This window comes from Copidosoma floridanum, unplaced genomic scaffold (genome assembly GCF_036245765.1).
Source record: "Copidosoma floridanum isolate Cflo_tuat_1 unplaced genomic scaffold, Cflo_Japanese_pri ptg000009l, whole genome shotgun sequence".
NCBI lineage: Eukaryota > Metazoa > Arthropoda > Insecta > Hymenoptera > Encyrtidae > Copidosoma > Copidosoma floridanum.
The window spans coordinates 7493768-7508041 of NW_028321886.1; the positions used below are offsets into that span (position 1 = coordinate 7493768).

Sequence of the window (14274 nt, forward strand, 5' to 3'; positions counted from 1 at the left end):
TACATCGTTACAGAGGATTAAGTAGCGAGAATAAAATCTTATTTTATTTGTAAGATTATATTATTAGATATTGACAATAAATTATTTGTCAATTTGTACATTGACATTTTAATACTGTTTTTAAATCTATTTACCGAAAAAAATGAATTTCAGTTTCCAAAGTATACTTTTTAAAACAGCCCTAGTCTAGATTCAAATTGTATGATTACATTTGTGGACTGGAAAAAAAAACCTACAAAACAATTTTTGTCAAGCTAATCGATTATATTTTTGGCTACATGCCGTCCTGGGCAACTATTGTTAAAGAGTATTATAAATTATAGAAAATTATATTTGCAAATGATAACAGAGACTCTGTAGTTTAATGAGCAATTATATAATATTACCAGTTTAACGGTGCGCGCCTATGCATTGTAAACGTTGTAATTTATCAAAAGAAGAAAAAAAAAACAAATACAAGAAAGCGATATTTGCCTTTTTCCTCTGTCGATATATATAAATATATATATATATATATTTGTTAATCTTGGATGTAGATCTGATCATGTCCAAGTGTTGTAGAATTAATGAAAGATATGTAATAGACGGTCGGGAAATTGATGATCGATTAATATAAAAAATAAATAAATAAAAAAAAAAAACAGGTGCATTTTTTTAATTCAAAACCCATCATTATACGGAATGTTTTTATTTCATTCATTTTTATTCAATTTTTATTTCATCGATCGCCTACAAATCGTAATACAAATATATTGATTACGTATTACTTTTTATTATGTTATACAAATACATATTGATAAAAATTATACATTTCAGAAAATATTTTTTTTTATAGAGAGTCGTAAAAACATCTAAACCTTTTTTTTTTATTATGTACAAATACCTTTAAACACCATTTTACTTTGTTAAGACGCACGTAACAAGGCAGAGGTCAAGAAATGAAACATGGGCCTCGCGATCACAAGTCCGTCTAATCGTAGACGGGCTTTTTATCTATACTTAAGTATAACATGTTTTCCTAAAATGAAAAAATCAATATTTCACGCTACTTAACACTATTATTTTTGTCAATTACTGTAAATTAAGTAAATTATTGATTATCCTGTTATTCTTCACGTAAAACTTGTAGTAATTAACGTACTTATACGAACAACATTTTTTTAATATTTTGGAATATTAAGTAGTACATTGTATTTTGCTTTAAGTATTTAATTCTAAAACCTTCATTATAAAAATACATATACCACTTTTCAGAGATCTATCAATTATACTAACACAATTACTTGTACTTGAAACAATTATCTGGTAACTCGAACTTTGATTGATACATCGTAATTGTATGAGGAATCTTTGGAAAACTACGGAACATTGCTTTGATAAAGTTCTTTCGGTTTAGCCTAATATAATCTTGTCACATTGGTCAACAATATTTACAAAAAACAATATATTTTTAATTGATGTAAAAATAAAAAAAAAAAACATTCAAAATATATGTACAGGAGTCAAGAATTACACCAGTTTATTATAGTACAAAAATATTCTCTGTAGTGAAGTAAATTTGTGCATTCGACGTGTCATAACTGTACATACATGTTGTGTCAGCACGAAAGCATAAAGGGTTATTGGGTTTAGATGGAGTCTGCATGGCAGTCTGCTGACCGCAGAGCTGCATAGCAAAAATTATTCCCGATGTCCTAATCGAACTGAATTGGCGCTATCGATAGTAAGCAGCATGGTTCAGTATACGGTCGGGACATACAAGTACGATTGCTCGTTTTCACCGCGAGACGGTAGACTGGACCTAATCTCACCCAAAGTAGTCGCATGACGTTAGCACATAGTCAGCTCCTCAAATGAGGCAGTTCCTTACACCGGTACCTTCTTAATACAATAATTATTTAAAGTTACCATACTCTTATTTTGCACGCATGGACATTACAGTTGGCAACGAGGTAAATCGATAAGTATATACGGAGAAATTTGAGAGTGAGCGATTTTTTCGTGAATCGCGCGCTAACAGCACAGAGTTGTGGTTAAAGAAAATTAATAAGAGAGCGCAAGATGTCTTATTATGAAAAATCATTGATAGAAGTTCACCAAAGACCAGAGGGAGTCTTTCTTGATGATGTGGCGCAGCAAAAAGCCAATGAGCAAGAAAAACACAGGCTGGAGGAAAAACAAAGGAAGTTGCCAACGGCCATTTAACAGGATCGACATACGTTGTCACACACACCGTTATCATAAGACAATTGGCAGCCTAAGCGAATTTGTGTTGGATGAAAACTGATCAATGTGGCTTGAATGTTTCCAACAATATTTTACATAGTGAGCGAAGTAGCGAGCAACAAGTGCCCTTATTAATGACTTTAACTGGAAAAGAAGCATGCGAGCTCTTAAGAAATTTGGATTGGCCAGCGTTGCTGGTTAATTTCATAGAGATATAATATTATAATAATTTCCGTTGTGAACAACTGGAAAAAAATTATGAGAGAACACCTGCAATGCGCACCACGTGTGATCACGAAGCGTTATAAATTTAAAGAGTACTGGCAACAGCCTAGAGAAGATGTCAAAACATACCTTGCAAGTTTGAAGAGGCTGTTGTAAGACTGTGATTTTTGGTGCCGGGCTAGATAATAGCCGATGCAACCAATTCGTGTAAAATATAGCGAGTGAATCGATCAAGAAAAGATTATTGGGGGAGAAGGAACTTTTCTACCAGAGTGACTTTGATATTGGTCTCTCGATAGAGCCGGCGGACCGGAATGCCGCAAAGATGCCGAATAAGAACAACGTGGATGCGCTGATTAAGGGCAAAGGTGGAAGGAGTCATAGGAACAAGAAATTTGCTTCTGATGTGGGAAGGCGAATCATTGGAAATATTTTGTCGTGAAAAAAGGAGGACAAAGAAAATAAATCATACAAAAATATGTACCTCCACAACAACGAAACAAAACTAACGCAACGTTATATCTGTATATTATACGTCGCGCACATCAGCAGAGCTCGCGTTGCGCGAAAAACACCGCGTCGTGTACCGTAGCGAAAACTGTGAAACCAAGCTCACCGATTTTCAGGATGTCGCACTTGTGTATCAGATCATACACAGATCCCAGACACCCGGCCAAGTAAACGGGTATGTCGATACTCGCAAACTCCGAGACAACGTCGTGAAGAGCCGCTACTCCGGCGGAGTCTATCGACGACACGGCGCTCATGTCTACGACGATGCAGCGAAGGGTGCACCGGTTCTCGAACTCGCTCGACTCCGCGTAGGCGTTTCTGTTGCGTTTCATCAACTTGGCTCGGTACTTGAGTATCTTGCGCGGCTCTACGCCCACTTTGGCTTGTATATTCGGACCGAGTTGGCTTGCGTTGGCGAAGCTCAAGCTTCCCGAGTAATGGAATATTTTGACGCCAAAAATTTCGGCTACCTGAAAAAATCGATTTTTTATCGGTAAATCATTGTTACTCTTTCCTTTTGTACAAGTTGGATGATTTTTCACAAACTTACTCCTATGTAGCGGCTGGTATCGAGGTATAACTCCGTGTTTGGAACATGACCGAGCAAACAACTGTACGGCCTCACGCTTTGGATGAAAATACTCGTGATTGACGCCAGCAGGCCGATAATCAAACCGACGTCGATACCAATTAACATGGTCGAGAGGAAGGTAACTGTCCACACAAGACCGTCGACTTTGCTCAATTTCCAAAACTTTATCGAATCTTTGGCTTGCACCAGGATTCCTTTAAGAGCCACCTGAAAATTATAATTCACACTTTGAGCTGCTTTGTGTGCGTCAGAAAATATTGTTCAATGTATACGTTTACTCACAACGATAATTGAAGCCAAGACACATCTTGGTAGCGGCTCGAAAAACGGGCCAATCCAAAGGAGTATTACCAACAAAAGCAAACAAGAAACTATACTAGCTAATTGGGACTTGCCTCCCACGCGCTGCTGAATTAAAGATCTACTCAACGACGCTGAGACGGGCATGCAGCAGAAAAAAGCGCTAAACAAATTACTGCCACCCTGTTAAAAGAAGCTATTGTTATTGAGATAAACTGAACGTAATGATTTTAATTTCGAACATTAGTTTGATTACCATTGCGAGTAATTCTTGATTAGAATCGACCTCGTAGTGCAACTTTTTGGCAAAAATTAAGCTCATCGACATTGTCACAGTGTAGGAGATAATTGTTATTGCAAAGCTATCCAAAGCAATCTTAGGAAGTAAATTGAAGGCTGGCAACTGAGGTTCAGGTATTCTATCCGGTTATACAATCATCTTAAACATTGATAAGATTTATTTCTTGCAAGCATGTTGCGTTATGATTTTATTTAAAGGATTATTCACCCTGGAGGTATGTGCCCCACAACTTTTATGCCGTACAAAGTTGGTAGTTCAAAGAAACGAGAGACCAATGCACCGACAATTACAGCTACTAATTCTATAGGCACTGGAAAACTGCATCGTTTGCTCAGCCATGGCTGCATAAAAACAGTAATTGATTGACGTAAGGATTAAACAAGCATTTCGCAAGATAAGCATGAGAAATTTAATGCAGAAAGTTTTTTCAACCGAGTACGCACGGCTATAAATTGATTATTAAATATCATTATAGAGCAAGTAATCAATGATATTATCAAGGCATTCTTGTTCATAAGGCTTATATCAGTGAAAATGATAACAATCATCTGGAACGAAAAATAAATACGGATTACCGATGTGTGATCAAAGAGATTTTCTTTTTTTGCCTCATGTGATATTTACTTTGATTAGCTTAAAGTACCCTTTTGGCTTTTTTGTATCTAATCCTATGAGATCATATACTTGCGATAACAAAACTTGCACAGCAGCTCCAGATATAAAACCATTTACAAGAACTTCATTCAACAAGGTACTAATAGCTCCTAATCTAAATATGTACATGATAATCTGAAATACATTTTGAAATATTAATATGATTTTCGGTTTAATTTTGTGCTGAAACTGCATTATTTTATTCATTTATTTTTTTTATATTTACTTGAAATAATCCAACCATAAATGTGACAGCAGTGGCAACTTGTACTGGTGTATAAATTTCAACATTATTTGAATTATTTAACAAATGATACCCCTCTTGTCTAGTCATATTATTTGCCAAGTAATAGTTGATGGTGTCAGTATGTGTCGCGTAAGTACTTACTGTTTTACCCGTCATTAAGCATACTACTGCAAATGTTCCTAAAGATTAAAAAAAAAAAAAAAGTGTTACAATAGCGTGTCTAAAATTAGTTTAAGCGTCTTTAAGTAAAAAAATTTTACTTAAAAATAAAATACATACATGGGTATTTGTATGATTTTTTTTGTACACAAAATTCGAGAATAAAAAATTAGCTTAAATAATCTAAAAAAATTAATAGTTCATACCCATAGAAACGTGTCTGGAAGTACCAAGAAAGAAGTACATAAGGACAGGAAAGAATGCCATGTATATCCCAACAACAGGAGTCAAATTTCCTAATAGTGCATAAGCCATACCTTGAGGTATATGCATTATAGCTACAGTAATGCCGGATATTGTATCATAAATAAAATCGTTTTTCCACTTGTATTTTCTAAGCCAGTAAGTGGCTGGTATGGTACTTTGAATGCATTTTTTACAATTTGAGTTTCTTACGATTTTCTTCACACTTTGTATCACTACGAAAATTACAACATTAAAATGAAAAAAAAAAAAAAAAAAAATTTTTTTTATTGAATAATCGTCAATCTTGCTTTTTGCATACCAGATTCTTTAGGTTTTTCATATTGGTACAACAGCCGTAAATCTTGCTCCTCAAGTACAGGTCGTTGGACATCCAATTTCAAAGTTGGTTGTGGCTCCTTTCTCTCATTTTCTGGATGAAAGGAAATTAATAAAAACACCAGAATTTTATTTTTACAAGAAAATGAACTCTTACGTAAGTATAAAAATTTAATTTTCCATTTATCCATTGTATATATCCAAGAGCGACAGATAACTTTTAAAACCTCAAACAGCCTTGATTTATTAAAATAGAAAAGAATTTTTTTTTTAAAGTTAGTGTAAAAAAAATGTTTTTCCCAAAAACCGGAAGCGCTTGCGAAATACAATAAAAGAAACCACGAAAAAAAAAAAAAAAAAAAAAAAAAAAATCACGTCAACAACAAAATGTTCCGCACTCTAGCACACGTGCCGCGCATGACGTGCGTTCTTCCTTCCACTTAACGATTGCAACTATCGTTCATCATCAGAGTGCCCACTTCCTGCATATCATAGACGACGCACACTACTGCTTGCTCGTTTGAAGCTAAAGACAAAGACGGGCATACCTATAGTTGAGTGCGTAGGTGTATGCATTATTTAAACGAACGTTACAGTCGCGCACAATATGATGTATATCGATAAAGAGCATAGCCGTGTATATACATGTGCGAGGATATATACAGGTATATCGAGAAGACAAAAAAACTCACCTTGAAAACGACGCGAGTCTCGTTGTTGGTGGTCGATGATGTTGTCGGTGCTCGATGCCATGGTTTCATAAGCCTCTCTCTCTCTCTCGGGTTCTACGCGCGACGTAGACAGCGACGACAACGATGATGACACTGAATATTTTTTCGATAATGACGCCCCGGAAAAACCTCACTCACGAATATTATTTCTTTAACCTTCGTTTTTTTCTTTATTTATTTAAATTTCAAGCAAACGGCGAGAGCTTTCGCGCTAATTGCATCACACAGCAATTACCGCCGCGTGACCAACGACGACTACTCTTTTATATTCTCTTCTCGTTTGGCTTTGCCGTACTTTTATAATATAAGTATATGTTTGCCCCTACAACTAAGCTGCCGTTTGGCTCTCGTGTGACTAGGTATATAATGTCCGAGTAGTTGACCGTAGCATTTAAATGTTAGAGGGAGAGAGCGCGAGGGAAAAAGAGAAGGAGATAAAAAAAAGAGCCACCCAACAGTGAATAATCGCTGTTTAACTTTGACGCGGCAATCTTTACTTTATTAATGTACATACAGAAGCAATGATTGTCATTTTTATTATTCTTATTATAATTATTATTATCATTATTATCGTGGAAGAGTTGAACCCCGAGAGAGCAATCATTGATTTCGTATACATACGGCGTTCAACACAGCGATATGGCTATCGTTTGAATTTGAAAAATGGTTGTTTGATGAAAATTCCCAACAAAAATTCGATTGTATAAAATAATTTATTGTATAAAGTAATTTAGTCTCATTAGAATTAATCTTATATATTATTTTTAAAATCTAAGTTACATGATACATTTAATTTACTTCTTGGCGAATGATATCTTCATGGCGTGAGACGGCGTTATCTTAAACCCTTGAAGAGCATCTTTGGCTGCTCCAGACTGCACCTCGTTTTCGAACTCCACAAATGCGATGTCGTGCCTATTTGGGACCAATCGCACTTCCTTGAAACCAGGGAATTGGTTAAATAGCATCGACAGCATCATTTCGCTGGTTTCGTCCGGTAGGTTGGTGAGGAACAAAATTTGGTTTGGAGGTTGCTCCGGCACAGCTGCATTCGTCATGCCCATTTGAGGTAGGGCTCCTGGAGCATAGCCCATTTGCTGTTGTTTGGCCTGTTCTTTGGCCCTCTTCTTGGCTCTCTTTGCCTCTTCATCAGCTGCTGGCACCACTCTCTTGGGTTTTTTGGGCCTCTCCGAAAATGTGCCCTTTAGTTTGGCAATGATGTCACTGTCCGTTTTAGAATAATTTATGCGCTGAAAGTAAAAATTGAATTACGACCAATTGTTGTTTTATACTAGAATGTAAATCAAAAAAATGACTTACCATGGGCTTGTCATAAAATGGAAATCCTTGCATAGCTCTCAGAGCATTTGTAGCACTGCTGATTTCCTTGAATATCACGAAAGCCTGTCCTCGCATCTTCAAACTTTTTAGAGCGACAATATCCAAGATTTGCCCAAATTGAGAAAATATGGCATACAAGGACTTTTTTAACTCCTCCTTTTTAATTTTTTCATTAAGGTTATTTATATAAATGGTGTTGTTTGGCCGAATGTCGATCGTCATCTGAAAAATTTTTTTGAGGTTATGGTTGTCAATTAGATGTTAACCACAATGTTAGTATGTATTTAAGAGTCAATTTTCCGAAACAAAAAGACAAATCAGTTGAGTAAAAACCAGCTTTTCCGGTTTTAAATAAAATAAAAGTGTTTACAAACTTTTAGAGGTGTAAAAGAAGAGCTAGAGTACTTTTATGTGTGCATTCCACGAGTTACAGAAACTGACGCAACAAGCATGAAAAGTTGAATTACTTACTGTGTTTTAAGGTTTGTCTTGATTTTCACACTTTTTTGAGCACAATATTTTTTATAAGCACTATATTAAATGACTGCAACCGAACGTTATAGCATCAATCTCTCAACCTCGAAAATTGCGTGTTGCACGGTTGCACCTGGTACTGCAATATGCTATACTAGCTCTATACGTATGAACCCAACCTACCAACTTACAATAATGTGTGTGTATACATGAAAACCGTTCCTTACTGTGTTTTAAGGTTTGTCTTGATTTTCACACTTTTTTGAGCACAATATTTTTTATAAGCACTATATTAAATGACTGCAACCGAACGTTATAGCATCAATCTCTCAACCTCGAAAATAGCGTGTTCACGGTTGCACCTGGTACTGCAATATGCTATACTAGCTCTATATGTATGAACCCAACCTACCAACTTACAATAATGTGTGTGTATACATGAAAACCGTTCAACCAATGAAATTACGTTTTTGGTGATTAAAAAAACATTTGTTTATCACATTCAAATTAAAAAAAAAAAAAAAAAAACGGAGAGAACAAAAGACATTATAACACGTATATCAAAGAACAAAGAAACTTGAAACTGTACTCAAACTTGATAAAATAATTTAAAATAACTTGAAAAATTGAGGAGACTCCGTTTGCGAACGCGCCCCAAATATATTCAAAATCATCAGCCGCTCTGCTAGACGCCCATCGCCCATCGCCCATCATCATGTCCATACACTCCATAGGCCCCATCGCAGTATCAGGCAGCATTCGGTTTTTGCATTGTCCTTCGCGTGGATGGAGTTCCTATAATACTTGATGCACACCGCAACGATGAGATATATGATATTACGAGCATAACAATTTTTAAGTATAAAACCGTCCAACGTTCCTCGCGCTTTTTTAACAATAGGTGCTTTAATCCTAATAGTTTTTTATACGCGCATTTTATAATCGTGAGTTGAGTGCAAGCGATTAAGGGGGAATCATGGGGGTGAGAGCCTTCCGTGCGGAAATCGCACGATGTGATTAAACTGTCGCAATTTTTCCCAAATTGAGTGCAGAGAAGCAATTTTTTACCTAACCGGTCAGTACTTAGGTAATACACAATTGTGTTCTTCGTCAGAGAGTGGAAAAATGGAGGAGCACGACAACTGCGATTTGACAATTACATTTCAGGAGCCAAAGAAGAAGTTTTGGCTGGTGAGTTCCACTTATTGATTTATTAGTAAGCTTGATAAGGGACGCCGGGCCTGCTATTTTCACGTCACTCGCGTTTACTGTAAACATTAGTTGGACAAACAATTAAGCTGCTGTCTTTTTTCCTTGTGTAAATTATTTTCGAGGTTTTTTTTTTTTTTTTTTTTTTTCACTGTCACAACCGATGAGCACGATCCTGTTTTGTTTTTTTATATTTCACCTGTGATAACGCAAATGTGTTTTGTTGAAAAGCGATCAAGAAAACGGCCAAAAAGCGATGCTATCAGTATCAGTTCCATGGACATATCCCTTGACTCCACTTTGAGCAAGAGGAAGAAGCGTAGAAAAATATCAGAGGTGGCGAGTAGCTTTTTTTCATCTGTGAGCAGCAAGTCACACGACAGAACCATCAATGCTTCCGAAGCCTCATTTTCAGATGTTGAACCTACTTCTGCCAAAAAAAAGTTAGTTCTCGTTTTGTTCCTACAGTACCAATGTTTAGACAGAATTATTTAAAAGTACTTTTTATTTTTTCAGGATGAGAACGAGTAATGAGTTTGCTGGTAATATTGCGGTAAGAAGCTGGATGATCGATGTCGCTGAATTGGACATTGTTTCAACTTTGAGCAGAAGGGAAATCAAAAGACAGGAGGCCATGTATGAATTATTTTGTGGCGAAAATGTGCTGTTAAATGACTTATGCATACTCAGAGATTTTTACTATCAACCACTCCAGACAACTAGTTTATTCACTGACCAAGAGTTGGAGACTGTGTTTGGAGATGTATCAAAATTTATTCTGATTCATGGAAAACTCCGAGATGAGATGGTAGAGCTTAGAGACAGATCAGGGTTTACCGAGTGTTTAGGGCCAACTTTCGTTGATTGGGTATAAAAAAAAAAAAAATTATTTAATAAACTGTTCATTTTCAGCATTTCTTCAAAAATACTCATAAATGTTGCATCTTTTTTTCAGCTTGCCCAGTTAAAAGACTTATACGTGGATCGTTGTAGGACTCAAGTATGGGCAAGACATATCTTGGAATCAAAAAAGTTGTGTAAGCGTTTTCAAGACTTTTTAAAAAAGAAATCTGAAGCACTGAGGTCCACCGATTTGTGGACTTACCTCGATGTACCACGCTCGAGAATAGTCAAGTATCCTCTCCTTGTGACTGAAATTTTACGACACACTCCTGGAGGTCATGTGGACGAAGCTGCTTTAAAAATAGCTAAGGAGTTATTGTCCGATCTACTGAAAGACATTGATCTAGCTATGGGTGATGCCGAATGTAAATTAGCGAAAACGCGGATAAATGTTCGGTCAGACTATGATTCTAACAAATGTATTGAAACTGCCACAGATTTAATAACTGAGGGTTATCTAAAGGACTCGAAAGGAACGGTAAGGATTTTTAAAATTTTATGTTGCCTCTGACAATGTATTTGTGGTTTTTTTTGTTTTTTTTAATTTTATACGCCTTTTTTTCTTTTTTCAGAAATTCTACTGTTTCCTGTTTAATACGTGTTACGCTATAACCAAATCAAACAGACGCCCCAATTCCAAATATAATTTGTGCTTCCCAGTCATACCTCCAGACCAGTTTAGTATACAAATAGTAACTCCAAACAAAGCTCCAGCAAGCTTCAAAGTTGGAGATCACGTTCTGTTTTGCGGCGACGAGCATCACAGACGACACTGGCTAGATTCTTTTAAACGTCTTTCACAGCCCAGATTTGAGTCTCGACGAAAACAGACTGCAGTGCTAAACGGCAAGGGTAAAGAAAATGAACCAGAAGTTCCTGAATGCATCAAAAACGAAATCGATCGATGGTCTAAGAACAACGACGACGGCTACTTTACGATTTCTTTAAGAAAGACGTTATTGAGGCACGCCAGAAACAGTATCGACAATACGTAAATTAATTAAAATGCTTTATTCGCATACTAATCAAGTCATACAATCTTAATATATTCCAATATCAGCAATACAAAGATTTGACGAACAAACTCTCTTTCCAAGTCCTAAACGGTAAGAGTTATCTTTAAGTGTAAACTAATATTACACAAAATATTTTATATTTTGTACAGCGCTATACTGCCTCGGTAAGCGTTTATATAACGGAGATTTGTATTAAACTTTTATATCATAATATTAAAATAGTTATTTTTACCCTCTCCTTGAAATTTTTTACAATTCACATTTTACTAACATCACGAAGATTACAATTTCGTCAAAATCTTCGGATCGACATTTTTACATGAGATATTTACAACTATTTTTTTTAAAGCATACTCACAAGTATAACAATTTTTATAAATAAAAATTATGATTGCGAAACTGCGTTCGATGTATATGTATATTTTGATTCCGCAATTCGCAGCAATCAATGGATTAAGAAAAATTTGTTGTGAAAAAAAAAAAAAAAAAAAATTGACTATGTTTTCGTGGGTTTCATAGAATTGCCGTCAGGATATCGTTTTTTGAAAACCTTAATCAATTGAGGATCAACCAAATGTACGCCATCAACTTGATTTCCAAGAGTAATCCAATTGGGCTGGACATTGTGAGGCCTGCCAAATAATTCAATTTTCCTAGTGCCAGGACTCATACGTTCTATAATTCCGTAAATTTCGTCTGGCTTGTGACTCGTGGCTCTGACCTCAGCAACGATGACATCACTATCGAGCCCACGATTGATGCGCGGATTACCTTTCATACCTACGAGACAGTGCTCCTTGCCATGATTCAACCAATGTCCCGTGCGACCTGTACGAATGATCCTCTGCAATTGGTTCGTCTTCACCCAAATGATCTCGTCGACGCGCTCATAGCCCCAAAGCTGAAGACACTCTCTGCCCAACTCCATAGCCCTGCCGGTCACCCAGAGGAACAATAATCCCTCATCCTGTAACGCCGGGATGCCCAGCTGTCGCATCTCGTCATCCGACATCGTTCCATACGGCAGTTCCATGTGAATGTCCCATGGCGGATCTGCCATTATTACCGCGAATTTGCCTAACACGGTCATGTCCAGGTATCGCAGATCGCACTGTATCCACTGTGGAGGATACAAAGTTAACTCTGCGCTGGCTTTGTTCGCTAATAACGGCGAATTATCAACAGGACCGGAATTCACGGAGTGCTTGTCACTGTTGGTGCCGTTTGCCGCTCCCTCGTCCATTCCCACATTATTTTGTTGCTGCTGTTGTTGCTGCTGTTGTTGCTGCTGTTGCTGCTGCTGCTGAGTCGTTGAGCCGTCAACTTCGTAATGTACATATTTACAAGTGTCCATGTGAAAACAGGTATTTAAAAAACTACAATCGCCAAGGGATTCATCGGTGTGACCTTGAATGATTTTCTTAAAGTGCAGTTTTTTGCACTTGTTGGCAAATCCTTGATTGAGCTTGGCGCAGTCGACTCGCGTTCCATGAGGACAGAACTCCATCACCTGAGCTCCACCTTGAGATCTGAACCTTTCAGCCAGAGATTTTTCCTTGGATGTTTGCTTTGAGAGCAGATCCAGGATCTGTTCTCCGACTTTTTTGTTTTCTTTCTCGCGAATCGTGGGCATGGATATTAGAGACATAATATCCTCTGTGCACTTTGCATCGAGTTTGATTTGCTTCTCTGGGGGTGGATTGTCACTGGTTTCTGATGTAGTTGATTCTGTACTTTCCGCATTTTCAATGATTTCAGAAAGGCACTGAACTTGAAGCGGCGATGCTTCAGCAAAAGACAATACTGTATATCCAAACACATCATCTTCGGTAACTTCCTTGATTCTAAAAAAAAAAATGAGATTATAGATCTCATTACATAAGGTAAGAGACAATTTGTCAATGCTGACTTACTTAACAACATCTTGAGAGGCAAGTTTCTCCAATATTTTATTGATGTCGCCATGTGATACATCAGCATTCAAATTTTTTCTTAACTGATCCAGCAGCTCTGCAGATGTGATTGGCAAATTTGTGTTGGAGTCGTGAAGGATGTTCAATATATCACTCTCATATTCTGCTGAATTAGTTAGTGTTGTCGAGTTCGAACCTAATAAAAAAATATCGCATGATAAAGTTTAAATTATATTTCAATGATGTAATATCACACACGAATGAAGATAATAATCACCAGGAGACTTGAGAGGCTCATTACTAGGAGATGAAGTTAGGGAAGCACCAGAGGTCAGGGTAAATAATTCATGCCTCTCTCGTTTTCTCTTCTGCAATTTTTCTCTCAAACAATTCCTTTTGATCTTGATTGCTTGAATCTCTTCGAAAGCGTCAGACATATTACTTTTGCTGTTACCAATATTCGCAAAAACACACAGAAGCTCCAAAATTCACTTTAAAGTCCGTGGTGATCGTTCCAGTTGCATTTGTAAAAGTGCCATTGATCTAACTCTATAATAGTAATAACTGACTAACAACCCCAATGATAAGACCAGAAACAAGCACTTCTTTCACTCCTGCGGATTCGAAAACACCGATTTGTAACAATTGTAATTTATCACTTTTGTGTGTTTATTTTTTTTTTTTTCAACTAGCATGCAAAAGTTGTTTAAAATTGAAAGGTCAGGTTGGGTCGTTGGGTTGACTGGCGTGTAAACCATTTAAAAAATGGCGCCTGCTGCCAGAGATTCTGCTGCTGCAGTTCAATGTTATTGTCAAACATGTATATACTTAAAATACAGTTTTTCATACAATAATAGTTAAAAAAACTTGTACAGTCAAGGTGCCAAG

The 14274-nt window shown here is 36.7% G+C and overlaps 4 protein-coding genes across 6 annotated transcripts; 1 reads left to right on the forward strand and 3 right to left on the reverse strand.

The window, feature by feature from the left end:
- Positions 1 to 682: 682 nt before the first annotated feature.
- On the reverse strand, positions 683 to 6857 carry LOC106636081 (prestin). Of its 2 annotated transcripts, none has more exons than XM_014348343.2 (11): positions 6492 to 6857; positions 5783 to 5893; positions 5424 to 5696; positions 5038 to 5237; positions 4782 to 4946; positions 4601 to 4705; positions 4365 to 4498; positions 4113 to 4275; positions 3839 to 4039; positions 3515 to 3763; positions 683 to 3434 (listed from the first exon to the last, which is right to left on the reverse strand). In XM_014348343.2, the coding sequence occupies exons 1-11, from the start codon at positions 6550 to 6552 to the stop codon at positions 2997 to 2999; spliced, it is 2100 nt and encodes a 699-aa protein (XP_014203829.2). In that variant the 5' UTR covers positions 6553 to 6857; the 3' UTR covers positions 683 to 2996. The 2 variants fall into 2 exon arrangements, with proteins under 2 accessions (XP_014203829.2, XP_014203830.2); XM_014348344.2 differs by lacking the exon at positions 6492 to 6857 and adding an exon at positions 5957 to 6144.
- Positions 6858 to 7224: 367 nt separating this feature from the next.
- Positions 7225 to 8752, reverse strand: LOC106636029 (U1 small nuclear ribonucleoprotein A). The gene is made up of 3 exons (XM_023390641.2): positions 8343 to 8752; positions 7851 to 8093; positions 7225 to 7780 (listed from the first exon to the last, which is right to left on the reverse strand). Exons 2-3 carry the CDS (start codon positions 8091 to 8093, stop codon positions 7325 to 7327), a joined length of 699 nt encoding a protein of 232 aa, XP_023246409.2. The 5' UTR covers positions 8343 to 8752; the 3' UTR covers positions 7225 to 7324.
- Positions 8753 to 9043: 291 nt separating this feature from the next.
- On the forward strand, positions 9044 to 11652 carry LOC106635995 (neuroepithelial cell-transforming gene 1 protein). 2 transcript variants are annotated; one of them, XM_014348211.2, is made up of 5 exons: positions 9044 to 9536; positions 9786 to 9997; positions 10071 to 10422; positions 10510 to 10935; positions 11030 to 11652. In XM_014348211.2, exons 1-5 carry the CDS (start codon positions 9471 to 9473, stop codon positions 11450 to 11452), a joined length of 1479 nt encoding a protein of 492 aa, XP_014203697.2. In that variant the 5' UTR covers positions 9044 to 9470; the 3' UTR covers positions 11453 to 11652. The 2 variants fall into 2 exon arrangements, with proteins under 2 accessions (XP_014203697.2, XP_089445976.1); XM_089589850.1 differs by having other exon boundaries at positions 10083 to 10422.
- Positions 11520 to 14063, reverse strand: Mettl3 (methyltransferase like 3). Its single transcript, XM_014348210.2, has 3 exons — positions 13664 to 14063; positions 13387 to 13582; positions 11520 to 13317 (listed from the first exon to the last, which is right to left on the reverse strand). Exons 1-3 carry the CDS (start codon positions 13821 to 13823, stop codon positions 11970 to 11972), a joined length of 1704 nt encoding a protein of 567 aa, XP_014203696.1. The 5' UTR covers positions 13824 to 14063; the 3' UTR covers positions 11520 to 11969.
- Between the last annotated feature and the right edge of the window lie 211 nt (positions 14064 to 14274).

Excerpts from the sequence above, each read along its gene's own strand:
- LOC106636081 (XM_014348343.2), bottom strand. The coding sequence starts at position 6,552 with ATGGCATCGAGCACCGACAACATCATCGACCACCAACAACGAGACTCG. Across the intron at positions 4,947-5,037 it reads TTATGGTTGGATTATTTCAA|ATTATCATGTACATATTTAG; the intron begins GTAAATATAAAA and ends AATGTATTTCAG. Across the intron at positions 3,435-3,514 it reads ATACCAGCCGCTACATAGGA|GTAGCCGAAATTTTTGGCGT; the intron begins GTAAGTTTGTGA and ends CGATTTTTTCAG.
- LOC106636029 (XM_023390641.2), bottom strand. The coding sequence starts at position 8,093 with ATGACGATCGACATTCGGCCAAACAACACCATTTATATAAATAACCTT. Across the intron at positions 7,781-7,850 it reads CATTTTATGACAAGCCCATG|CGCATAAATTATTCTAAAAC; the intron begins GTAAGTCATTTT and ends TTTTACTTTCAG.
- LOC106635995 (XM_014348211.2), top strand. The coding sequence starts at position 9,471 with ATGGAGGAGCACGACAACTGCGATTTGACAATTACATTTCAGGAGCCA. Across the intron at positions 9,998-10,070 it reads CCTACTTCTGCCAAAAAAAA|GATGAGAACGAGTAATGAGT; the intron begins GTTAGTTCTCGT and ends TTATTTTTTCAG. Across the intron at positions 10,423-10,509 it reads GGCCAACTTTCGTTGATTGG|CTTGCCCAGTTAAAAGACTT; the intron begins GTATAAAAAAAA and ends TCTTTTTTTCAG.
- Mettl3 (XM_014348210.2), bottom strand. The coding sequence starts at position 13,823 with ATGTCTGACGCTTTCGAAGAGATTCAAGCAATCAAGATCAAAAGGAAT. Across the intron at positions 13,583-13,663 it reads TGAGCCTCTCAAGTCTCCTG|GTTCGAACTCGACAACACTA; the intron begins GTGATTATTATC and ends TTTTTTTATTAG. Across the intron at positions 13,318-13,386 it reads GCCTCTCAAGATGTTGTTAA|AATCAAGGAAGTTACCGAAG; the intron begins GTAAGTCAGCAT and ends TTTTTTTTTTAG.